At 37.0% G+C, this 26,847-nt stretch overlaps 4 protein-coding genes across 5 annotated transcripts; 2 read left to right on the top strand and 2 right to left on the bottom strand.

Moving 5' to 3' along the window:
- Positions 1-1,969: 1,969 nt before the first annotated feature.
- On the bottom strand, positions 1,970-2,605 carry LOC148294157 (G-type lectin S-receptor-like serine/threonine-protein kinase LECRK1). Its single transcript, XM_088254741.1, has one exon. It carries the CDS (start codon positions 2,603-2,605, stop codon positions 1,970-1,972), a length of 636 nt encoding a protein of 211 aa, XP_088110867.1.
- Positions 2,606-3,824: 1,219 nt separating this feature from the next.
- On the top strand, positions 3,825-6,449 carry LOC110767932 (G-type lectin S-receptor-like serine/threonine-protein kinase LECRK3). The gene has a single exon (XM_088254295.1). It carries the CDS (start codon positions 3,832-3,834, stop codon positions 6,232-6,234), a length of 2,403 nt encoding a protein of 800 aa, XP_088110421.1. The 5' UTR covers positions 3,825-3,831; the 3' UTR covers positions 6,235-6,449.
- A 1,936-nt stretch (positions 6,450-8,385) lies between these two features.
- Positions 8,386-14,653, bottom strand: LOC110747165 (G-type lectin S-receptor-like serine/threonine-protein kinase LECRK3). Its single transcript, XM_088255476.1, has 2 exons — positions 12,600-14,653; positions 8,386-8,826 (listed from the first exon to the last, which is right to left on the bottom strand). Exons 1-2 carry the CDS (start codon positions 14,330-14,332, stop codon positions 8,460-8,462), a joined length of 2,100 nt encoding a protein of 699 aa, XP_088111602.1. The 5' UTR covers positions 14,333-14,653; the 3' UTR covers positions 8,386-8,459.
- On the top strand, positions 8,821-14,868 carry LOC148294156 (uncharacterized). Of its 2 annotated transcripts, none has more exons than XM_088255475.1 (2): positions 8,821-10,613; positions 11,609-14,868. In XM_088255475.1, exons 1-2 carry the CDS (start codon positions 9,276-9,278, stop codon positions 12,185-12,187), a joined length of 1,917 nt encoding a protein of 638 aa, XP_088111601.1. In that variant the 5' UTR covers positions 8,821-9,275; the 3' UTR covers positions 12,188-14,868. The 2 variants fall into 2 exon arrangements, with proteins under 2 accessions (XP_088111601.1, XP_088111600.1); XM_088255474.1 differs by having other exon boundaries at positions 11,597-14,868.
- The last annotated feature ends 11,979 nt before the right edge of the window (positions 14,869-26,847 follow it).

Raw genomic sequence — 26,847 nt, 5'->3', positions numbered from 1 at the left:
TTGAAACTTGGAACTGACTTCCCCTTTAGTTTGGAGAAGGGAAACCCAGGTCATGCGTGTGCAATCATCAATAAACGTGACAAACCATCTAGCTCCCCCGGGAGTGGTAATTTTCGAAGGGCCCCAAACATCAGAATGAACAAGGGAAAAAGGGACTAAACTTTTGTTGGAACTTAAGGGAAAGGGAACACGATGGCTCTTGGCCAGTTCACAAATGTCACACTTAAAACTAGAACTCTCTAAATCTGAAAATAATGAAGGAAATAGCTTCTGTAAATATCCAAACGAAGCATGTCCAAGACGGCGATGCCATAACCATACTTCGGAAGTTTTCTTCTCAACACTCGTCCCCCCAATTTTGTAAGCTTGACTGAGGCTGGCTTCACTGTCAGATGCCATGTCCAAATAATAGAGTTTGCCCCTCCTAGTACCACAACCAATCGTCTTGCTGCTGAGAATGTCCTGAAAAACACAATGAGTAGGCCAAACGGTTACGGTGCAATTCAAAGCCGTAGTAATTTGGGCAACAGACAAGAGATTATGATGTAAGGATGGAACAATCAACACAGAATCCAAAGTGAGGGAGTCAGAGAGAGAGAGGAAACTATTGGGGAGGGGGTACCATTGGCATTAGACACCACCGATTGACAAGGCGGTGTATGAGAGATAATTTGTCCCGGATCAAAGGTCATGTGATCAGTGGCTCCGGTGTCAATGACCCATGTGTGTTTCTTCGAGGAACTATGCAAAACATAACCGTGGGTACCTGATGTGGCTACAGAGGCTTTGGAAACAATATCCATGGCAGCGAGGATTGAAGAATACGAGGGAAAAAAAAACTGTTTAGGGTTTCGGATATGTGTTTAGGGTTTCGGGATTCAGGATACGAGGATACGGGTTCGTGTTTCAAGGAATTCGATACGAGGGATTCGGATTTCAGGATACGAGGATACGGGTTTGTGTTTCAAGGAATTCGATACGAGGGATTCGGGTTTCAAGAAATTCGATACGAGGATTTAGAGACAACCTAGGATCGATTGCTCTGATACCATGCTAAAATATGAATACGGGTTTTCAATATGTTCAGATATATTATTCTTCTCCATAATGAGGTATATATATGAGTTTACAGAGTGCTTTACAAGGAATGAGATTCAATCAGGAATTTGGAAAGTATCTCCTAATTATACACAGATTTGTCAACTAAATGGAATGAGAAAGTAAATCCCTTAATTAATCAAGGAAATAAATCTCCTTGATTAATTAGGAGACTCACGTCAACAAAAAGATGTTATTTTCATCATTTGTACTCCATGAATGGCCATAGATCATTCAATCAAACCCATGAATTTTTAATGACCTCTCTCCTTATATGAATTTTGAAAATGATACAGTATGAAGACGTGAAAAGAAAGAGTGATTGGCTCCGAGGGTACAAATTTAATAATGGAAAATCAATTAGAAGTACATTTGAGTCTTTATTTGGTAGAAATTTGGAGACAAACAACAACAAAAGTGTGAGTGGCAAACAAGGTGGCAACCTGATGAAAAAAAAAAAAAAAAAACACTTTTTGGGCTTCCCTTTCGTGCATTGTGGGAGCAATGTTTGCATGGCTACGCTGATTTTCAATATGGAGATTTAAGTTTGGTGGAATTGGAAAGCATTTGGGCTGACTTTTAACTCCATAAAACTTTATTCAATCTAGACTTTTCAAAGTCATGTACTTTTTATACAATTAGAAATCTAGCCTTTCCTATATTATATATGGTAAACTGCCGAATATATCCCTGAACTATATCGACTGTCGAAATCTACACCTAAAATTATTTTTTCAGCCAATTTAGCCCTCAGATTATTTTAAATGGTCAATTTAGCCCCTATCGTTAGTTTTCATGCAATTTCATCTAATTTTCTGTCTAAATGTCACATGTTAGGCATGTAATTCACTATTCAATTAAAATTTTAAAACTACAAAACTAAAAAAAAAAAAGCAGAATTGGCAGTGTCTTGTGGGAAATTTGTAGTGTAAAGCACGAGATTTCCATCAGATTGTAGTGCAAACAGGAATCTACCACTTGAGTAATTTGTAGCCGTGTAGCGAGCATAGAGGTTGCTGTTTTGATTTGGAGTCTGTTTTGGCAGGATTGTATCAGTTGGTTCATCAAAACTCTGCCACAACGTGCTTGAATTTCGGTTGGCCAGCACGAAATTTCCAGTGTCTAGCATGGCTGCATAGAAAACTCCAGTACCAGCAGATCCAGCATGCCATATTCTCTCGCCAGTTTTATCTTTGAGCATAAACTGGCCATCACTTGTAAGTTCAACTTGGGATCCTTGTGGCACAAGATTATTCCCATTGGCTGACCAGACAATAGTTCTCTCTGGTATCTTATTGAACCAGATGGCCAGTAAGAACCCATCTTTTCCAATCTGTTGAAAACCAAAAGCAAATTCACCAGATGGTGATGCCCACGATGAGTTATCGTCATTTCTTGCAGTGAGGGATGAGCCTAAAGATATGTTTCTGGATGTTTGAGCTATGGTGGAATATGGGAGAGTCATGAAAAGGAAGAAGCAGAGAAGATCGAGCACGGAAAAAACCATGGTAAGACGAGCGTTTTGCTACAGCCTGCTAGGAGTGAGATGCTTCTTTCCTGTCCTCCCTGGCCTAAAAGAAGCATTCTTTTTCTAACCCCCTCATTGGGTTGTAGCCAATTTTCAACATTCAAAATTGAATGTGGTCCTAGAGGGAAAAATATGTTATTTTCATCATTTGTACTCCATGAATGGCCATAGATCATTCAATCAAACCCATGAATTTTTTACGACCACACAATTTCCAGCAATTATTGGGGCAATAATGTCTGTCAGTTTGCTTATGTTTCGGGCACAAGTTACAGGACCTGAGTCTAAATGCACCAATGTAAGGTTTGGAATCATGCATTCTGGTACTTTTCAAGTCACAAGTAATGGGTGCAATCACTTGGAAGCTGCCTTCTTTTAATCCTTCAAACACATTCCCTCAATCCTGCTTTTTGTCTAGGACTAGGAGAGTGAGATGTTTATTAAGTGTATAATGAGATACATTACCCTAATCTTGGAGTTTGCTTTGATTTCAAGTCTTTCCTGTCCTCCCTGGCCTAAAAGAAGCATTCTTTTTCTAACCCCCTCATTGGGTTGCAGCCATTTTTCAACATTCAATGTGGTCCTAGAAGGGAAAGTAGTGGTCAAGACATTATGTGAACCATACTTGTTATTAACAGCAATGCATGAACTTGAACAAAGGAAAAAGATGTTATTTTCATTATTTGTACTCCATGAATTTTTTAAGGCCTCTCCTCTCCTTATTTATATGAATTTTGAAAATGATATAGTATAAAGATATGAAAAGAAGGAGTGATTGGCTCCGAGGGTGCTATATGTGGACAAAGATCTTAGACTTTTAAACACGCTATTAAAGTCATATGGAATTTTGTGGCAAACTCAATTAGAAATTCAGCCTTTCTCTTAAAATTTTCCAAGCTTTCTCACTCACTGCACAACTTCTCCAGCCTTGATGAATTAAACCACAACTATAGGCCACCTACCATGGTCTTCAATATGCATTTTCTTGGTTAAAAGGGTCAAAGAAAATAGTGCTTAAAAGAGTCAAAAAGCAGCATGAACAGAAAATAATGCTCAAAGGAGTCAAAGAAAGCAGCTTGCCAGTATTTTTCCCTCTATATAAAGACTGATGAGGAATTACTTAAAATACTCACCATGACTACCTAATTATTGAAAATTCTAGTTTTGTTTGATCAATTTGGAGACAAATACTCACCTCAATTACCATGACTTTTGATGTGTTATTTCTTCTCTATTTCATCCTTTTCATGTTTGTACCTTCTTCTACCACAGCTCAAACTTACAGAAACATATCTTTAGGCTCATCCCTCACTGCACTGAATGATGATAACTCATCATGGCAATCACCATCTGGTGAATTTGCTTTCGGTTTTCGACAGATTGGAAAGGATGGCTTCCTACTAGCCATCTGGTTCAACAAGATAACCGAGAAAACCATTGTATGGTCAGCCAATGGGGATAATCTTGTCCCACAAGGATCCAAAGTTGAACTCACTGCAGATGGCCACTTTTTGCTCAATGATATTTCAACAGGCAAAGACAGATCAATAGCTTCTTCTGCTGCTACTGGCGTTGCCTATGCAGCAATGCTAGACACTGGACATTTTGTCCTGGCCAACCAAAATTCAACCATTCTGTGGGGGAGTTTTGATCAACCAACTGATACAATCCTACCCGCACAGACTCTTAATAACGGAAGCAGACTCTTTGCTCGCTATACAGCAACAAATTACTCAAGAGGTAGATTCCTGTTTACACTACAATCTAGTGGAAATCTCATGCTTTACACAACAAATTTCCCACAAGATTATCCCTATTTCAATTATTGGAAGACCGATACTAATGGTAGTGGCTTTCAAGTCATATTCAACCAGTCTGGCTCTATTTACCTTGCTGCAAGGAATGGAACCATACTTAATGTAATATCCTCCAATACATTATCAAAGCAAGATTTATACCAGAGAGCAACTCTTGACTATGACGGAGTTTTGAGGCACTATGTCTACCGTAAAGGCACTCGCTCAAATGCCGGAGTTTGGTCCACACTGTCCTTCATACCTTCAAATATCTGTATGAGTATCTCGCAACCGAAAGGTGGTGGTGCATGTGGGTTCAACAGCCTATGTCAACATGACCAAGGACAGCCAATCTGCAAGTGTCCATCTGGTTATACCTTGATGGATCCACATGATGTGTTGAAGGGCTGCAAACAGAACTTTGCTCCACAAAGCTGTGATGAGGCCTCAGCAGAGACCGATCTTTTCTATCTTCAAGAGATGAACAATGTGTATTGGCAGGGATCTGAATATGACAAGTTTCAGGGCGTAACTGAGGATTGGTGCAGGCAGACTTGCCTAGCTGATTGTTTCTGCACCACTGCCGGTTTCATAAATGGGAATTGTTGGTTGAAGGGAGCCCCACTTCTCAATGGGAGGATAGACAACAGTTTTATGGGAAAAAATTTGATCAAAATAAGGAAAGGCGACTCTACTTCGAAATCAGCTGGAAGTGCAAATACAAAAAGGAAAGATGGGTCAACTTTGATTGTTGTTGGATCAGTGCTCCTCAGTAGCTTGGGGTTTCTCAACTTCCTCTTACCATTGATAACCTATTTGATTGTTTCTCGCATCTATTCTAGAAAAGTTAAGCTGATTCAGCCTTGTCCAGTCATGCAGGGCATGAATTTGAAGTGTTTCACTTATGAGGAGTTAAAAGAAGCCACAAACGAATTCAAGGAAGAACTAGGACGTGGCGCATCGGCAACAGTTTTTAAAGGAAAGTTTTCGTCTGATAATGGCAAGTGTGTTGCTGTTAAAATTTTAGATGCTAAGGTTAGAGATAACGAGTTGGAATTCAATGCTGAAGTGAGTGCAATTGGCAGAATACATCACAGGAATTTAGTCCAATTACTTGGATTTTGTAACGAGGGACATCACCGAATTCTTGTGTATGAGTTTATGAGCAATGGCTCTCTAGCAAGCTTCCTCTTTAGAGAGTCAATGCCAAACTGGTATCAAAGAAGGAAAATTGCCTTGGGAATTGCAAGAGGGCTTTTGTATTTGCACGAGGAGTGCAGCAGCCAAATTGTACACTGTGACATTAAGCCTCAAAACATTCTTCTTGATGACTATTTCACAGCAAGAATTTCTGACTTCGGATTAGCCAAGCTTTTGAAAATGGACCAGACTCGAACTAGGACTGCAATCAGGGGAACGAAAGGGTATGTGGCTCCTGAATGGTTCAAAAACTTGCCTATCACAGCGAAGGTGGATGTTTACAGCTTTGGCATTTTGCTATTGGAGATTATTTGCTGCAGGAAGAAATTTGAAGAAGAGGCTGAGGAGGAAAATCAAATGATATTAGCTGATTGGGCATATGATTGCTATAAGCAAAAGAAAATGCATCTTCTGTTGCAGAATGATGGTGAGGCAATGGAAGACATCAAGGAGATGGAGAAGTATGTGATGATTGCAATATTGTGTATCAAGGAGGATCCATTACTAAGACCCACCATGAAGAAAGTTACATTGATGCTTGAAGGTACTGCTGAAGTCTCAGTTCCACCTGATCCATCCTCATTCATAAATTCAGGATCGTCTTGCTTGTAAAATTCCGTACTTTTGTATGTTTGATCATCAAGGACTCCAGTTCAAACTGTCAGCTTGGAACCCGAACTAAAAGTAGGGTAATGAGTGTATAATAATTATAAGTACCAATTGAGATGTCTCAATATATAAAATGAAGTATAATTTCTTCTTTGTGGTTCACTCAAGTAAAAAATTTCTGTTACAAAGTTTCTTCTTTGAAAAAGTTGCATATTTGAGGCCAGGCCTTTTTAGTCCGCTATGCAAGGCGTATTATATCATTTGATTTTAATAAAAAAAAATTATAAATAAAACCATACAGATAAATTATACTACTAATTCTTATTGAGCCAGAATATTCTATCAAAAATACAAGTACTAAATATCATTCAAGCATAATAATCAATTTCAAAACATAAAATACTTATTCAACATCAAAAGAAAAACTCAATTCATGCATCCCAGTCCTCATCACGAAACATAAAGTGCTATGATTTTTGGCATTTATGTGTGAATTATGTTTAGTGGGTTTTGTGAATATTGTGTTGTTTGGAAAAAAAAACAAAACAAAACATATATATACATATATATGAATCTAGTACAAAGAGAATTGCATACTGAAGGAGAGAGACGCTTCAATTTATGTAGAGAATTAAAATTGATGGAGATTGTCGCATTAGGAATATACATATAGGTCCATTAATGTATTTATTTTAGAAGGAAAAAAGAGGGAAGTATCCCTTGTTTCAGTGGGGGGCTTAAAAGGCATGATGTTTGTTTTATTAAAAAATAAAAAATAAAAAAACCGAAACGTGCGTTTATAAAAAGTAACTAGATGAAACGACGTTTCATTAAAACAAACACTAACAAAAAAAATTTAAGCCAGGTCGTCTTCTTCCTCGCGCTCGCTTGCAGACAGAGGCGCTTCTTTGCTCCTTCTATGCCTTGAAACACACGCCTTGCCACGCCTCGCCATGCCTCTCCACGCGAATCGTGCAACAAGCTAAACAGCAGTACGCCTAAAGCGATTTCCCTCCGCCTCGCTCCGATGCGCCCTCCTACGCGCGCTTAGGCACTGAAATATCTACTGCCACTCATCCTAGTCTTATGAGGTAGAACTGAGTTCTTGAGAACATTTGTTTGGCTATATAATCAAATAGTAAAAATACCATCTTCTTTTCTGTTCAAGTTGTCTCCAGACAATTTGGCTTTCTGCTTGCAAAAATGCCTGAAAGCAAAGGCTCTGAGACGACGAACGGAGATTTTGTGAACCAGAGATGAATCTTTTACTGACTTTAAAACATTTGATTGATTGTAAGTTGAATTTTCTGGGGTTGCAGAAAAATAACCAAGGACTTGACATATATGAATTCAACAACTAAGTACTAACTAATGACTCTCAGCCTCTGAACTGACTGAAGATTTTAATTTCATCCTCTGGAAGCATGAAAGAAAAAGATTATAACTTCCGTCACAACCACACGATTTCCAGTGATTATCAGGGAAATGTCTATGTCACTTTGCGTATGCTTTGCGCACAAGTTACAGGACCCGAGTCTAAATGCACTGCCGTAAGGTTCGGAATCATGCATTCTGCTACTTTTCAATTCAAAGGTAATGAGCTCGTCTTCACGAATGTCTAAGTAAACGTTTTTTTTCTATGACTTTTTTTTTTCTTTCGTGCAATATGGGAGCAACGTTTATACGGCTACGCTGATTTCAATGTGGAGTTAAAGTTTAGTGGGATTGGAAAGAAGTAAACTTTCTAGACTTTTAAAAACCCTGTTAAAGTCAACTATATTCCTTACTGATTTTCCACTCTTGATGGCATTCGCTCTTTCTTTTCACATCTTTATACTTTATATATGGAGTACATGATCAAATACTGAAAATACCATCTTTTATGTAAAAGAAAATTAAAAAGAAAATACCATTTTTTTGCTGGTCAACTTCCCAGACCATTTCGCATTACGCTTTCAGAAATGCCAGAAAGCAAAGGCTTTGAGACAAGGCAAGTAAGTTCATGCAATGTTAACAAGTGGGGTTGACATGAAATCTTTTCCTGTCAAACGGAGATTTTGTGAAGCGAGCGTGCAGCACATTGGCCTTTGATTTATACACAAAGTTGCACATTGACAAGAAAGAAAGTTTGAAGTAGCTTTCACCAGAACAGAGAAAAAGAAACCCATACAACAAAGAAAAATAAAATGAAGGACCAGTTCTGTTACCATCAATACAACAACAAATACTTAAAGTATTGAACTTATGAAAGAGGATGGATCAGGTGGAGCTGAGACTTCAACATTTCCTTCAAGCATCAGTGTGACTTTCTTCATGGTGGGTCTGAGTGACGGATCCTCCTGAATGCACCATATTGCAATCATCACATACTTCTCCATCTTCTTGATGTCATTGATTTCTTCATCATCATTTTTGAATAGCCGGTGCAGCTTCTTTTGCTTATAGCAATCATATGCCCAATCAGCTAATATCATTTGATCTTCATCCACTGCGACTGCTTGAAAATGCTTCCTGCAGAAAATAATCTCTAACAACAAAATGCCATAGCTGTAAACATCAACCTTGACTGTGATAGGTAAGCTTCTGAACCATTCATGTTGAAAGTTAAACCAAGCCAAAGGAATCCAACTTTATCCATATTTTGTAAAAGCATGTAAGCATGCTGTCGGCTAGACTTGGCTTAGTTTATTAACTCAATAGGGTATTTTGTTTTACCCTATAGGCATGATGTCGGTTGATGTCCTCTAGGCAACTTTTCTCTTTTGACTAAAAGTTTGTCTCTCAAAGAGACGTTGGTCTCTTGTTTTGTAATGAGAGTGTTGTTGTAAAAACTATTATTATTGAATGTGAACTTATCAGACGGGTTAAGCCTTTCTTCCATATTCTCTCTGAGTTTTCCAGCAAGAGTCTTCTTCCTTCTATTCTCTTCCGTGTCTGTGAGTTTTTACTTGCTTGCTGTGTTATTTGGTTTGCTTGTCTTGAGTTAGCTGCCGTGAGTTTTTAGTTTATTCTACATCTGGTATCAGAGCTGAGGCTCAAGAAGGATGGCAAACAGAAATGACTTTGTGCAGTGCCCTGTTGGTAAATTTGATGGGAAGGGGAACTTCCAATATTGGCGTTCTCAGATGGAGCTTTTCTTCAAAGTGATGGAGTACACAGATGTTGTATTAACTGGATTTGCAGAACCAGGAGATCAAGTAACTCTCACACAGAACCAGAGAGAAGAGTTGATGAAAAATAGGAAGAAAGACAGCAGGGCCTTGATGTACATTTTTGGTGCAATTGATCCAGCAGTCTATGAGAAGATTGCACATGTCTCTACATCTAAGGAGGCATGGGATGTGTTGATCAACAGCTATATTGGAAGAGAGAAGGTGAAGAAGGTACGGTTGCAGACCATGAGAAGACAGTTTGAGCTACTGCATATGGAGAAAAAGGAAACCATCTCTGATTATTTCACACGCACCTTGTCCTTGGCTAACCAAATGAAAGCCAATGGTGAGGATATGAAAGAGCTCCAGATTGTGGAGAAAATACTTCGAACCTTGACAGACAGGTTTGAAGGCAAAGTTACAGCTATTGAGGAGACACGTGACCTTAGTACTTTGACAGTTGATGAGTTGCAAGGTTCACTGCAAGCTTATGAGCAAAGATTAAATGAGAAGTCAGAGATTGGGATTGAAGAAGCATTGAAGGCCCAAGTGAACGTGAAAAAGGAAAAGAATGACTCTAAGAATGAGGAGTCCTGCAATGAAGCAAGATCAAATGGCAAGAATCATAACTCAAATTACAGAAGGGGTCAGAATAGATTTGAAAACAGAAGAGGAAGAGGCAGAGGAAGAGGAAGAAGCAACAATTGGAGCCAAGCCCGTGATAGCAACAGCTGGAGTCAAGCTCGTGATAAATCTAATGTTCAGTGTTTTAACTGCCAGAAATATGGCCACTACAAAAATGAATGCAATTCTCAGAGGTTTGAAAATAAGGGGCATCATGCTAAGTTTGCAGAAAATGATAAAGGCAATGAAGAAACTTTGTTGCTGGCTTTTAATGCTGTAAATGATGATGAGAAAAACAAGTGGCTGTTGGATACTGGATGCAGTAATCATATGTGTGGGCATAAGGATTTGTTCAGTGATTTGAATGAGTCTGTGCAGTCTGTGATCACATTTGGTGATCAAACAAAGATTCCAGCCAAAGGAAAAGGGAGAATCTCTATCAGGCTAAAGGATGGCTCGTCCAATTCCATATCAGATGTTTACTATGTTCCTGGTTTGCGGCACAATTTGTTGAGTTTGGGACAGTTGTCAGAGAAAGGATATGACATCCAAATTGTCAATGGAGTTTGCACCATCCATGCTGCCAATCATAGACTAATAGCAAAGGTAAAAATGACACCAAACCGGCTGTTTCCATTGTATCTCAGTTACTGTGAATTACCTTGTTTCAGCTCAATGATGGTTGATGATAACTGGCTATGGCACATGCGATATGGACATTTAAATTTTAACTGTTTAAATCTCCTTGCTCAGAAAAATTTGGTATTTGGCTTGCCTCATATTTCTGTGCCTACTGATTTATGTGAGTTTTTACTTGCTTGCTGTGTTATTTGGTTTGCTTGTCTTGAGTTAGCTGCCGTGAGTTTTTAGTTTATTCTACATCTGGTCCAAACTTCATAAGGAGTTCTTCCATTCACACTTCTGCTAGGAGCCCTATTCAAAATATACACAGCACAAGCAACAGCTTCTGCCCAAAAATACTTAGGCAGATTCTTCAATTTCAGCATACATCTCACCATATCCATAATTGTTCTGTTTTTTCTCTCAGCCACACCATTTTGCTGAGGTGTATACCTGGCTGTCAATTGATGTTTTATCCCATTCTTCTCTAAAAACTCATCACAGACTATGTATTCTTGGCCTCTGTCAGTTCTCAGTACTTTTATCATTTCACCACTTTGTTTCTCAACATAGGCCTTGAACTTCTTGAAAGTGTCACAAGCATCAGATTTGTTCTTTAAGATATACACCCAAGTCTTCCTGCTGAAATCATCAATAAATGTAATGAAATATTTTCCACCACCGTGTGAGGTTGTCTCAACACTACAGAGATCAGAGTGTATCACTTCAAGAGGCCTTTGAGCTCTAAAGGCTTGTCCTTTAGGAAAACTATCTCTATGCTTTTTACCAAGAACACAGGTCTCACATAAATCAGTAGGCACAGAAATATGAGGCAAGCCAAATACCAAATTTTTCTGAGCAAGGAGATTTAAACAGTTAAAATTTAAATGTCCATATCGCATGTGCCATAGCCAGTTATCACATTTGGTGTTGGGTTAATTAGTAGATTTATGGAAACTCCAAGACAGTTACATATGCAGGCAGCAAAAAGAATTCTGAGATATGTCAAAGGAACTCAAAGTGATGGTATTTTCTATTCAGCTAATTGTCCTGTGAAGCTTGAAGGATACACGGACAGTGATTGGGCTGGTGATGTTGAAACAGCAAAAAGTACTTCAGGCTATGCATTTCATATTGGTTCTGGAATGATTTCTTGGTCATCAAAGAAGCAGCAAGTTGTGGCCCTTTCATCTACTGAAGCAGAGTATATTGCAGCCACAAATTCTGCTACACAAGCAGTATGGTTGCGCCAATTACTTGGTGATCTTCATCATGAACAGAAGAGCCCCACAACAATTTATTGTGACAATAATTCAGCGATTGCATTGGCAAGGAATCCTGTTTTTCATGGGAGGACTAAACATATACCTGTGAAGTTCCACTACATTCGTGATTTGGTAAATGACAAGGTGGTTGAAGTCCAATATTGTCCAACTGGAGAACAGATTGCAGATATATTTACAAAGGGTCTCAGGATGGATGCGTTCATGAAGCTGAAGAAGATGATGGGAATGCAGAGTTATGATGAGCTTGGTTTAAGGGAGGCTGTTGAAAGTTAAACCAAGCCAAAGGAATCCAACTTTATCCATATTTTGTAAAAGCATGTAAGCATGCTGTCGGCTAGACTTGGCTTAGTTTATTAACTCAATAGGGTATTTTGTTTTACCCTATAGGCATGATGTCGGTTGATGTCCTCTAGGCAACTTTTCTCTTTTGACTAAAAGTTTGTCTCTCAAAGAGACGTTGGTCTCTTGTTTTGTAATGAGAGTGTTGTTGTAAAAACTATTATTATTGAATGTGAACTTATCAGACGGGTTAAGCCTTTCTTCCATATTCTCTCTGAGTTTTCCAGCAAGAGTCTTCTTCCTTCTATTCTCTTCCGTGTCTGTGAGTTTTTACTTGCTTGCTGTGTTATTTGGTTTGCTTGTCTTGAGTTAGCTGCCGTGAGTTTTTAGTTTATTCTACAATTCAGGGGCCACATACCCTTTTGTTCCCCTGATAGCAGTCATGGTTCGAGTCTGGTCCATTCTCAAAAGCTTCGCTAATCCGAAGTCAGAAATTCTTGCTGTGAAATAGTCATCAAGAAGAATGTTTTGAGGCTTAATGTCACAATGTACAATTTGGCTGCTGCACTCCTCGTGCAAATACAAAAGCCCTCTTGCAATTCCCAAGGCAATTTGCCTTCTCTGGTACCAGTTTGGCATTGGATCTCCAAAGAGGAAGCTTGCTAGAGAGCCGTTGCTCATAAACTCATATACAAGAATTCGGTGCTCCCCCTCGTTACAAAATCCAAGTAGCTGGACTAAATTTCGGTGATTTGTTCTGCCGATAGCACTCACTTCAGCTTTGAATTCCAAATCATTTTCTCTGACCTTAGCATCTAAATGTTTGATAGCAACACACCTTCCAGTATCAGACGCTAAAACTCCTTTAAAAACTGTTGCAGAGGCACCACGTCCTAGTTCTTCCTTGAATTCGTTCGTAGCTTTTTTTAGCTCCTCATAAGTGAAATCCTTCAAATTCATGCCTGACATGACTGGATGAGGTTGAATGACCTTTGCTTTTCTAGAATAGACGCGAGAAACAACCAAATAGGTTATTAATGGTAAGAGGATGTTCAGGACCCCCGAGCTACTCAGGAGCACTGATCCAACAAGTATCAGAGTTGAATTATCTTTCTTTTTTGTGATTGCACCTCCACCTGACCTAAAAGTAGAATTGTCTTTTCCAAATTTGATCAGAGTTTTCGCAATAACACTAGAGTCAATCATCCCGTTCGAAAAAGGGAGTCTCTTCTTGAAACAGTCTCCGGCATGGTTGAAAATTGCAACAGCACAAAAACAATCATCCAGGCAATTCTGTCTGCACCAATCCTCAGTTACCCCCTGAAAATGCTCATAATCCCCACCAGGAAAATTCGTGTTTTGCATCTCTTGAAAATCAAAAAGATCCGTCTCTGGTGAGGCTTGGTCACAACTTTGCGGAACAAAGTTTTGTTTGCATCCTCTGAGCGCATCATTTGGATCAATAGAGTTGTAACCATAAGGGCACTCGCAAATTGGTCCTTCATCTCCAAGCCTACATAAGCTGTTGAATCCACATGCACCACCACCCACACCTTCCACAATTGACAAGCAGATATTCGGAGGTACGAAACTGGAAGTAGACCAAGCCATGGGCCACCGCCCGGCACTTGAGCTAGTACTTTTAGGATAAACATAGTGTCTCAAAACTCCATCATACTCTAAAGCTGCTCTCTGGTAGAAATCTTGTATTGAAACTGCATTTGGTGATATGGTATTGAGTACACTTCCATTCCTGGATGCAAGGTAAATGAGGCCAGACTGGTTGAAGATTACCTGAAATCCAATATCTGTAGTTTTGGCCGACCAATAAGCAAAATTGGCGGAGTCTTGTGGGAAATTTGTAGTGTAAAGCACGAGATTTCCATCAGATTGTAGTGCAAACAGGAATCTACCTCTTGAGTAATTTGTAGCCGTGTAGCGAGCATAGAGGTTGCTGTTTTGATTTAGAGTCTGTGTTGGCAGGATTGTATCAGTTGGTTGATCAAAACTCTGCCACAACGTGCTTGAATTTTGGTTGGCCAGCACGAAATTTCCAGTGTCTAGCATGGCTGCATAGGCAACTCCAGTACCAGCAGATTCAGCATACCATATTCTCTTGCCAGTTGCATCATTGAGCATAAACTGGCCATCACTTGTAAGTTCAACTTGGGATCCTTGTGGCACAAGATTATTCCCATTGGCTGACCAGACAATAGTTCTCTCTGGTATCTTATTGAACCAGATGGCCAGTAAGAACCCATCTTTTCCAGTCTGTTGAAAACCAAAAGCAAATTCACCAGATGGTGATGCCCACGATTAGTTATCATCATTTCGTGCAGTGAGGGATGAGCCTAAAGATATGTTTCTGGATGTTTGAGCTATGGTGGAATATGGGATAATCATGAAAAGGAAGAAGCAGAGAAGATCGAGCATGGAAAAAACCATGGTAAGATGAGCGTTTTGCTACAGCCTACTACAAATTGATCAAACTTTACTGAAAAAAATCCATATATAGATATAGCATCGATTAAAATATATTATCTTTGTCAATGCCCTTTATTTTAATGGCTCTCAGCTTGACTTTGTATTAAATTAGATAGGATTTAAAGCACAACTAGGGCAACAATGATGAGCTCATGTTCATCAATCTTTAGAGAAAGGGCATTACTTGGAAATTGTCTTCTTTGACTCATTCTAGCATTGGTTCCTGTGTAATATGCTGCAGGCTGCATGCTCCAAGTCTATGGGTGAGTCTTTTTTAAATGAGTTTATTATAAGATTAATTTCCCTAATTTCCATGATTAAGACACTAATAGAAGCGATAATGTTCTTTTGGATCTTCCAAATTGAAAAGTAATGGTTGTTTGTTTGGATAACTAGGTGTACAATTGTGAGCTTTTAGATCAGTTGACGCTATTGTCACCCTTCATCTTATCTACCCCATCCGTCATACAAATTTGAGAAAATTAAAAAATCACAACACTCATTAAACCTTATAATATGGCACAGATGTTGAATTCTGTCACAATGGAAAAGTTGGTAATTGTTTATTTTGCTGATTTCTTTGACTGATTTATATTGAACAGGTCGTTGCAATATTCAATACGAAAATTTGAATGATTTCCCAAATGTCCAAATCATGTTTTGACATTTGTTATCACACTACAACACATAGCCAGCTTGCTTGAAAGGAACTCGGAGGAGGACGGCTAAAAGATTCTATCTTTCGCAATCTCACCTTTTTAGTTTGGCATGAGAAATGTTACTTTTCAATTTTCTTGTATCAATGGTTGACCTTTTCTTGTGATTTTTGAAAAACAAACTTCTGTTAATGCCTAGGAAGTTCAATGTGGTGGGTGGGGCTGGGATGTTAGAATAGACAGTATTATCAGATTAAGAAAATGAAGGAGAAGAGGCAGAGAAAGAATATGCAAAAATCGCTCAGCTCAGCTCTCTAAGTCAGAGAGAGGCTTTTTGTATATATTAGTATATTGAACACGCAACAAGCACTGTGCTCTTAACCGTTAGGCCTTAGCTGTACACTCACACACAACATCTCAGCCTTACACTTGTCATCTTCTAGGACAACTGATTACATCCAATTAAAACATGGCTTACTTATTCTAACTACCAATTAGCTCAATGCTTATACATTAACACTCCCCTTTAAGCTTTGAGCTGATATAACTCCAAGCTTATCTATGAGATAGTTGAATCTGTCCTTGGGCACAGCTTTGGTAAATATGTCTGCCACTTGATCTTTGGTTGGACAATATACCAGATCAATAACACCCTGCTGCAGAGCATCCTTGATGAAGTGATATCTCCTGTCAATGTGTTTTGTCCTTTGATGAAACACCGGATTCTTTGTGATTGAAATAGCAGAAGTGTTATCACAGTTTAGGGTAGTTGCTTCTGTTTGCAGCTCACCAAAATCCTCCAAAACAAATCTGAGCCATATAGCTTGAGTTGTGGCTTCAGATGCACTTACATATTCAGCTTCAGCAGTTGAGAGTGCAACACAATTCTGCTTAACAGAAGCCCATGAAAAAACTCCACTGCCAAAAGAAAAAGCATAGCCGGATGTGCTTTTGCTATCTTCAATAGAACCTCCCCAATCACTGTCACAGTATCCAATCAGCACTGCCTTCTTGCCTTTCTCATACACCAAGCCATAGTCTATTGTTCCCTTTACATACCTTAGCACCCTCTTAGCTGTTCCATAGTGTTTATTAGAGGGACCATGCATATATCGTGCTAGCAAACTTGCAGCATACATCACATCAGGTCTGGTGGCAGTGAGGTATAATAAGCTTCCTACAAGCTTTCTATAGTTCTCTTCATCAGCAGCACCACTTCCATCATCCTTGATCAACTTGTCTGTAGCCACAAGTGGAATGGAAACCGATTTGCATTCTTTCAATCCAAACTTATCCAACAAGGAAGAGGCATACTTCCTTTGATGAATAAAGATGCTAGTTTCGGTTTGGATCACTCCCATTCCAAGAAAGTGGTGAAGTAGGCCCAAGTCTGTCATCTCATACTTCTCTTTCATATCTTTCTTGAATTCATCTAACATCTCTTGATTGTCTCCTGTGTATACTATATCATCCACATAGATGGATACGATTAGTATATTGCTTTCTCCCCTTTTCTTGGTATAGAGAGTAGCTTCACTCAAGCTTTTCTCAAACCCACATTCTGCAAAGTAGCTGTCTATTTCTCCATACCAGGCCCTAGGTGCCTGTTTTAACCCATAGAGAGCCTTGTGCAGCCTATAGACTCTGTCTTCTTTGCCTTGAACCACAAATCCCTCAGGTTGCTCAACATACACTTCTTCTTGCAGCCTTCCATTTAAGAATGCTGACTTGACATCTAGTTGGAATAGCTTCCAACCCTTTTGTGCAGCAAGAGCTATTAAGGTTCGGATTGTGTCCAATCTAGCAACCGGAGCAAAAGTCTCGTTATAATCAATTCCTGGTTTCTGCACATATCCCTTAGCCACTAATCTTGCCTTGTTCTTTTGCACAGAACCATCTAGGTTTAGTTTGGTCTTGAAAACCCATTTCACTCCAATAACTTGTTTGTCACTTGGTCTGTTCACAAGTTCCCAAGTTCCATTTTTCTCAATCATAGATAGCTCATCCTCCATTGCTTTTATCCATGACTGATCCTGAGCAGCTTCTTCATACCTCTCTGGTTCCACAATGCACAGATTGCATTGTGTTAGAATATCACTGATGTTTCTCCATTTCACTGGTGTATGATCATAAGGAGCTGTGATCTCACCAGTTTCTTGGATATTCCTTTCCTGTTCAGCAGCCTGAGATGGAATGCAAGGACTGGAACAATTGTTTTCTGTCTCTGTCACTTTATGGAGGTTGGAACCATTCACAATACTTGATTGTTCCTGAGTAATTGTCACTGCAGTAGGTCTCTCTGGCTGCTCTTTCCAGCTCCAAGTCATGCTTTCATCAAACACAACATCTCTTGATAAAATCAGCTTCTTAGTGGAGGGATCAAACACTCTGTACCCTTTCTCACAAACGGCATATCCAACAAATACTCCTTTGACACTCTTAGCATCTAATTTCTGCCTTGTTTCTGCAGGTATATGAACATAACAAAGTGATCCAAAGACTTTGAGATGTCCAATACCCGGCTTTCTGCCACTATATGCTTCAAATGGGGTCATATTCTCAAGTGCTTTGGTAGGTGATCGATTGAGAAGATATACTGCTGTGTGAACAGCTTCTGCCCACAGGAAATAAGGCATATTCTTCTCATGGAGCATTGCCTTGGCCATTTCTACCACAGTTCTGTTTTTTCTCTCTACTACCCCATTTTGTTGTGGGGTGTAGGCTGTGGTTAACTGCCTTTGAATCCCTCCTTCCTCGCACAGTTTGCTAAATTCACTAGATGTGAATTCTCCCCCCCTATCACTTCTCACACACTTCACTTTGAGCCCACTTTGTAATTCTACCATCGATTTAAACTTTCTAAAATAGTTTATTGCATCAGATTTATAACGCAGAAAATAGACCCAAGCCATCCTTGTGCAATCATCAATGAGGAGCATAAAATACCTGTTTCCAGCTATGGATTCAGTCTGCATTGGACCACACAGATCTGTATGTATCAGATCAAGAGGTTTTCTTGCCCTCCAAGCTTCTTCTTTGGGAACCCTGTCTCTATGTGTTTTCCCAATTGACACCCTTCACACACACCCTTGGTTTCTTCTATATGTGGGAGACCATGAACCATTTCTTGATCTCTCAATTGTTTGAGACTTCTCAGATTTAGGTGCCCCAATCTCTGGTGCCAAATCCAAGTGCACTCTGTCACATTTGCCTTCAATGCAATGTGATCATTTTGCATTAGAGATAAGGGATAGCATCTGTTATTTTTCATTCTGACCTTGAGAACCATTTTTTCAAGTGACGGTCCATCAAAAATGCAGCACATACCTCCACCAAAGAGCAAATAATACCCATGCTCATCCATTTGCCCAACACTCAACAAATTTTCTTTCAGACCAGGCAGATACATAACCTCCTTGATGTATTTCCTTCCTGTACTTGTATCAATCATCAGAGACCCTATGCCAGCAACATCCACCAACTGTCCAGTAGGCATTTGTACCTTGCCAGTGACATTTTCCCTTACATCAACTAGCAAGTCAGCATATCCAGTCATATGGTTGCTGCACCCACTATCAATGTACCAATTCCCATTCATTTTCACTTCAGTAGTGGCACTGTTAGCATAAAACAGATTTCCATTCATTTCAGGTTGATTTACACAGTTTGCCTTTTGAGTAGCCTTTCCTGCTGTGCATTCCCTAGCAAAGTGTCCAAATCTATCACAATTAAAGCATTTAGGCTTCCCCTTATACCTACACTCACCAAAGTGAAATTTGGAACACACCTTGCACTGTGGTTTGACAGTATCCTGATTTGTTTGCTGTGGTGAGCTTAATCTGGAATTTGGTGCAAAATTATTCTGCTGAGACCTTCCCTTTGATTCCCATGGTTTCCCCTTAGGATTCCAATTCTGTTGAGATTTAGAGCCACCAGACTGAGAGTTGCTCTTGTTATGCTGCCCTTTTGAATTCACAGAGAAAGAGGCAAATGCCCTTTCAGTTGTGTTCACATTATGTAAATCAAACCTCTGCTCTTGGCTTTTCAAAATAGCTATCACTTCCTGCAATTCTACCGTCTCCAAACTTTTGGTATTTTCAATAACCAAGCATATAGGATCATATGGCTTACTCAGACTAATTAACACTTTCTGAACAAGTCTTTCATTAGACAGAATCTCACCAAATGTTTTCATCTGATTTATCAAATCATTTAGCCTAGTCAAATAGCCAGATAAGGTTTCATCATCTCTCATCCTAGCATATTCAAACTCACGCCTCAAATTTTGTAGTTTTACAGACCTTACCTGATCACCACCATGGTATTCTCCATACAGCAAATCCCAAGCCATTTTTGCTGATTCAGCATTAGCAATTCGTGGGAAAATCTGGTCCGAAACTGCAGTTTGAATAATGCCCAGTGCCTTAGCATCTTGCATATAGACAGCTGCTGTTTTCTCATCAACTTCCTCTTCTGAGCTTCCTTCAACCTTCTTCTTCTTTGGATCTGAGATCGAAATCCCCTTCTCAACCAGCTTCCATAGCCCGTGCGACTTGAAGATCGTAGTCATTCGGATTCTCCAGAATTCGTAATTCTCACCGGAGAAGATCGGTGTTCTTACTTCAGAACCACCAGACCCAGCCATTGCTAATCTCAGATAACCAAACCCCGATTTGTTTCAGATGTCAAAACGAGCTTCAATCGATCTCCACAAACTTGAGTGAGCACTGATTAGCTTGATTCCACAGATCTAAGAAAACGCCCAAATCAATTGATCGAACCTGGCTCTGATACCATGTTAGAATAGACAGTATTATCAGATTAAGAAAATGAAGGAGAAGAGGCAGAGAAAGAATATGCAAAAATCGCTCAGCTCAGCTCTCTAAGTCAGAGAGAGGCTTTTTGTATATATCAGTATATTGAACACGCAACAAGCACTGTGCTCTTAACCGTTAGGCCTTAGCTGTACACTCACACACAACATCTCAGCCTTACACTTGTCATCTTCTAGGACAAACTGATTACATCCAATTAAAACAGGGCTTACTTATTCTAACTACCAATTAGCTCAATGCTTATACATTAACATGGGAGGCCTCCATAGCCGTGAATCAATTCTGGCTTTCATCAGGATGTAACTAACACTTCACATATCAGAAGAGAAGACATAATTTTTTCTTTTTCGTATTATACAATACATAACACAAACTTGATCACACCAAACTTAAAGGAATTGAGATTTCAACACTACCTCCATGCCATTGTTATAGCTTTTCTTTCTCCACTTCTGCTGAAGTCGTCCGAAAATTTTGTCCCCTTTTGTGTCTTCTTGTCTCTATTATTTTTCGTGTCCTTCCTAGTTAGTACTAATGCAAGTAGTTTGAGCTGCAATGAACTCAATAACCAATCATAAATTAAATCACCTGCAGCAAGACAAAATGCTTAACTGCAAAATGTTTAACTAAAAGAGCAATTAAATTGTTTCTAATTCTGGGTCCTACAAGAAATTTGTACTTATGCTCTTGTTTTGCCGTCCTAACAATAAAAAGACCCTCTCACAGTCACCGAGCTAACAGCCACATACATTATGGCGCTAAAATGCCAACAACAAAAAAGTATTCTTCTTCCCTTATGCAGGACATAATATTATGGTTGGATAGCAAAATTCTTACTAGCCATCATTATCACCAATTTAATTTGTTCTAATGTATGTGCATTCGGAAAACTCTAGAAGATGAGTCACTACATGCATTGGAGTGTATATGAAGAAGTGTGGCTTTATTGCTTTGCAGAGGTTGTGATTCTTCCGACGATCATAATACGGCACATATCAGAAAATGAGAACAGCAACCATAACCAATTTTACAAAAGTCTAGAAGATGGAACACGTATGAAACAAAACTCAGTTTCTATTATGTATGTTTTGAATGTTTTACGTACAGTGTCTAAGTAACTATGAATAGTATACTATCTTCAAGCAGGGTTCTTCAACTGACATATTTTTCATGTTTGGCTCCAGAAATCCAGTTGTAGAACCTGCAAATTGATACTTTTGATACGAAAGACTTATCTCTAAGGTGCCTCCTCTGCTTTTCATTTTCTTTGCATATTCACAGGCATTATTATTCATTAATATTGTCAAAAGATCTCTAAGAGGCCCAAACATTTAGCCACCAGGATCTCTTTAGGAAGTTAGCAGCGCAACAATCTCATGAGTACTATGTGTACAATACTTCGGAAAATTCAGCCACCATATTAAAAAGATTCAAGACATAATATGTTCACATCCAAACAAAACTTATGAGTACTGTGTACAATACTTCGGAAAATTCAGAGCAACAATCTCATTTAACAATCATTGGAACAAAATATGAGACAAAAATATATCAAGAATATGAACCGCCTTTTCATGAGGAACTCAGAGCCGCTCCTTCACCTTCGACTCAAATTAGGTGGTGTTTTGGCAACTATCAACAATACATGTAGTCCACCCTACAACTCTTCTTGCAACAAACTATAAATAAACTTATGCCTCTTAACTAAACTCTTAACTTAACTATACATGTAGTCCACCCTACATCTCTCCCGACGAAATTTCGTCGGCATAAGTAACTTTCGTCGGGAGATGTCTAATCCGACAACGTATTGTCGGCATAGACTCTGCCCGACGAAATTTCGTCAGGAGAGATGTTTTGTTTTTAATTGTGAAAATATAAAATTAGTTTCTTTACTTTTGTTTTTTGGCCAACTTCTTTAGTTTCAACTATGTCATTAAGTAATATCTTAGCCTTTTTCATTTCGGTATATATTATTTGATTTTTTTTTTCTTGAGAATAGTATAGCCGTTCGGCTATACTAATTTTGACACGTGGCGCCTAATCCCAAGGAGGGTCATCCTTATATTTATACATACTTGGTTTTTTATTTTCCTTTTTGTTAAAATAGTATAGCCGCTCGGCTATACTATGTGCGGCTATACTCTGTGTTAGTGTTTCTTCCAAAATAGTATAGCCGTGCGGCTGTACTCAAAATTATAATATTTTAAAGTTTTGCCCTTTTACTTTTTTTCATTTGGATCCCTCTTTTTTAATTACTTGGATTAGTAGTTGTGTTTTGAGTTATTATTTACTTAGTGAATATTAATGTAAAAAAATATAGAAAAATTGAACTACTATTTATTAAGTAATATAATTCACGAAGTTAATGAAAGTATTTGATACTAATTACTTACTAAAGAAATAATAATTAAAATAGAATTACTAATTTAACTAATTAGATAAGGCATGATATTATTTAATTACTAAAAATACATTTTTTAAAGATTAATTAACCTAAACATACTAAGTTTATATTCTTTTTTTTTTTTAAAATCTCTCCCGACGAAATTTCGTCGGCATAAGTAACTTTCGTCGGGAGATGTCTAATCCGACAACGTTTTGTCGGCATAGACTTGCCCCGACGAACTTTCGTCGGGAGAGATGTTTTGTTTTACTTTTTGTTTTTAATTGTGAAAACATAAAATTAGTTTCTTTACTTTTGTTTTTTGGCCAACTTCTTTAGTTTAATATATGTCATTAAGTAATATCTTAGCCTTTTTCATTTCGGTATGTATTATTTGATTTTTTTTCTTGAGAATAGTATAGCCGTGCGGCTATACTAATTTTGACACGTGGCTCCTAATCCCAAAGAGGGTCATCCTTATATTTATACATACTTGGTTTTTTATTTTCTTTTTTGTTAAAATAGTACAGCCGTTCGGCTATATTCTGTATTAGTGGTGTTTCTTCCAAAATAGTATAGCCGTGCGGCTGTACTCAAAATTATAATATTTTGAAGTTTTGACCTTTTACTTATTTTCATTCGGATCTCTCTTTTTTAATTACTTGGATTAGTAGTTGTGTTTTGAGTCATTATTTACTTAGTGAATATTAATGTAAAAAAATAAAGAAAAATTGAATTACTATTTATTAAGTAATATAATTCACGAAGTTAATGAAAGTATTTGATACTAATTACTTCCTAAAGAAATAATAATTAAAATATAATTACTAATTTAACTAATTAGATAAGGCATGATATTATTTAATTACAAAAAATAATTTTTTTAAAGATTAATTAACCTAAACATACTAAGTTTATATTCATTTATAAAAATAAAAAAATCTCTCCCGACGAAATTTCGTCGGCATAAGTATCTTTCGTCGGGAGATGTCTAATCCGACAACGTTTTGTCGGCATAGACTTGCCCCGAAGAAATTTCGTCGGGAGAGATGTTTTGTTTTACTTTTGGTTTTTAATTGTGAAAATATAAAATTAGTTTCTTTACTTTTGTTTTTTGGCCAACTTCTTTAGTTTAATATATGTCATTAAGTAATATCTTAGCCTTTTTCATTTCGGTATGTATTATTTGATTTTTTTTCTTGAGAATAGTATAGCCGTGCGGCTATACTAATTTTGACACGTGGCGCCTAATCCCAAAGAGGGTCATCCTTATATTTATACATACTTGGTTTTTGATTTTCTTTTTTGTTAAAATAGTATAGCCGACCGGCTATACTTTGTGTTAGTGGTGTTTCTTCCAAAATAGTATAGCCGTGCGGCTGTACACAAAATTATAATATTTTAAAGTTTTGCCCTTTTACTTATTTTCATTTGGATCTCTCTTTTTTAATTACTTGGATTAGTAGTTGTGTTTTGAGTTATTATTTACTTAGTGAATATTAATGTAAAAAAATATAGAAAAATTGAATTACTATTTATTAAGTAATATAATTCACGAAGTTAATGAAAGTATTTGATACTAATTACTTCCTAAAGAAATAATAATTAAAATAGAATTACTAATTTAACTAATTAGATAAGGCATGATATTATTTAATTACTAAAAATACATTTTTTTAAAGATTAATTAACCTAAACATACTAAGTTTATATTCATTTTTTTTTAAAAAAAATCTCTCCCGACGAAATTTCATCGGCATAACTAACTTTCATCGGGAGATGTCTAATCCGACAACGTTTTGTCGGCATAGACGTGCCCCGACGAAATTTCGTCGGGAGAGATGTTTTGTTTTTAATTTTGTTTTTAATTGTGAAAATATAAAATTAGTTTCTTTACTTTTGTTTTTTGGCCAACTTCTTTAGTTTAATATATGTTGTTAAGTAATATCTTAGCCTTTTTCATTTCGGTATGTATTATTTGATTTTTTTTCTTGAGAATAGTATAGCCGTTCGGCTATACTAATTTTGACACGTGGCGCCTAATCCCAAGGAGGGTCATCCTTATATTTATACATACTTGGTTTTTTATTTTCTTTTTTGTTAAAATAGTACAACCGCTCGGCTATATTCTGTGTTAGTGGTGTTTCTTCCAAAATAGTATAGCCGTGCGGCTGTACGCAAAATTATAATATTTTAAAGTTTTGCCCTTTTACTTATTTTCATTCGGATCTCGCTTTTTTAATTACTTGTATTAGTAGTTGTGTTTTGAGTTATTATTTACTTAGTGAATATTAATGTAAAAAAATATAGAAAAATTGAATTACTATTTATTAAGTAATATAATTCACGAAGTTAATGAAAGTATTTGATACTAATTACTTCCTAAAGAAATAATAATTAAAATAGAATTACTAATTTAACTAATTAGATAAGGCATGATATTATTTAATTACTAAAAATACATTTTTTTAAAGATTAATTAACCTAAACATACTAAGTTTATATTCATTTTTTTTTTTTAAAATCTCACCCGACGAAATTTCGTCGGCATAAGTAACTTTCGTCGGGAGATGTCTAATCCGACAACTTTTTGTCGGCATAGACTTGCCCCGACGAAATTTCGTCGGGAGAGATGTTTTGTTTTTAATTGTGAAAATATGAAATTAGTTTCTTTACTTTTGTTTTTTGGCCAACTTCTTTAGTTTAATATATGTCATTAAGTAATATCTTAGCCTTTTTCATTTTGGTATGTATTATTTGATTTTTTTTCTTGAGAACAGTATAGCCGTTCGGCTATACTAATTTTGACACGTGGCGCCCAAGGAGGGTCATCCTTGTATTTATACATACTTGGTTTTTTATTTTCTTTTTTGTTAAAATAGTATAGCCGATCGGCTATATTCTGTGTTAGTGGTGTTTCTTCCAAAATAGTATAGCCGTGCGGCGGTACTCAAAATTATAATATTTTAAAGTTTTGCCCTTTTACTTATTTTCATTCGGATCTCTCTTTTTTAATTACTTGGATTAGTAGTTGTGTTTTGAGTTATTATTTACTTAGTGAACATTAATGTAAAAAAATATATAAAAATTGAATTACTATTTATTAAGTAATATAATTCACGAAGTTAATGAAAGTATTTGATACTAATTACTTCCTAATGAAATAATAATTAAAATAGAATTACTAATTTAACTAATTAGATAAGGCATGATATTATTTAATTACTAAAAATACATTTTTTAAAGATTAATTAACCTAAACATACTAAGTTTATATTCTTTTTTTTAAAAAAAAATCTCTCCCGACGAAATTTCGTCGGCATAAGTAACTTTCGTTGGGAGATGTCTAATCCGACAACGTTTTGTCGGCATAGACTTGCCCCGACGAAATTTCGTCGGGAGAGATGTTTTGTTTTACTTTTTGTTTTTAATTGTGAAAACATAAAATTAGTTTCTTTACTTTTGTTTTTTGGCCAACTTCTTTAGTTTAATATATGTCATTAAGTAATATCTTAGCCTTTTTCATTTCGGTATGTATTATTTGATTTTTTTTTCTTGAGAATAGTATAGCCGTTCGGCTATACTAATTTTGACACGTGGCACCTAATCCCAAGGAGGGTCATCCTTATATTTATACATAAATGGTTTTTTATTTTCTTTTTTGTTAAAATAGTATAGCCGCCCGGCTATTTTCTGTGTTAGTGGTGTTTCTTCCAAAATAGTATCGCCGTGCGGCCATACTCAAAATTATAATATTTTAAAGTTTTTCCCTTTTACTTATTTTCATTCGGATCTCTCTTTTTTAATTACTTGGATTAGTAGTTGCGTTTTGAGTTATTATTTACTTAGTGAATATTAATGTAAAAAAATATAGAAAAATTGAATTACTATTTATTAAGTAATATAATTCACGAAGTTAATGAAAGTATTTGATACTAATTACTTCCTAAAGAAATAATAATTAAAATAGAATTACTAATTTAACTAATTAGATAAGGCAAGATATTATTTAATTACTAAAAATACATTTTTTAAAGATTAATTAACCTAAACATACTAAGTTTATATTCATTTTTAAAAAAAAAAAACTCTCCCGACGAAATTTCGTCGGCATAAGTAACTTTCGTCGGGAGAAGTCTAATCCGACAACTTTTTGTCGGCATAGACTTGCCCCGACAAAATTTCATCGGGAGAGATGTTTTGTTTTTAATTGTGAAAATATAAAATTAGTTTCTTTACTTTTGTTTTTTGGCCAACTTCTTTATTTTAATATAGGTCATTAAGTAATATCTT

The sequence above is a fragment of the Prunus avium genome, chromosome 6 (genome assembly GCF_965620075.1).
Source record: "Prunus avium chromosome 6, drPruAviu1.hap1.1, whole genome shotgun sequence".
In the NCBI taxonomy this organism is placed as follows: Eukaryota; Viridiplantae; Streptophyta; class Magnoliopsida; order Rosales; family Rosaceae; genus Prunus; species Prunus avium.
The sequence above is the reverse complement of the archived record's forward strand: the minus strand, read 5'-3'. Positions and strand labels throughout refer to the sequence as shown.

Coding starts and splice junctions, on each gene's coding strand:
- LOC148294156 (XM_088255474.1), top strand. CDS start 9,276: ATGGCAAACAGAAATGACTTTGTGCAGTGCCCTGTTGGTAAATTTGAT. Junction 10,614..11,596: donor ATCATAGACTAATAGCAAAG/GTAAAAATGACA, acceptor ACTCCAAGACAG/TTACATATGCAGGCAGCAAA.
- LOC110767932 (XM_088254295.1), top strand. CDS start 3,832: ATGACTTTTGATGTGTTATTTCTTCTCTATTTCATCCTTTTCATGTTT.
- LOC148294157 (XM_088254741.1), bottom strand. CDS start 2,605: ATGGTTTTTTCCGTGCTCGATCTTCTCTGCTTCTTCCTTTTCATGACT.
- LOC110747165 (XM_088255476.1), bottom strand. CDS start 14,332: ATGCTCAATGATGCAACTGGCAAGAGAATATGGTATGCTGAATCTGCT. Junction 8,827..12,599: donor ACAAAAGGGTATGTGGCCCC/TGAATTGTAGAA, acceptor TAACTTTCAACA/TGAATGGTTCAGAAGCTTAC.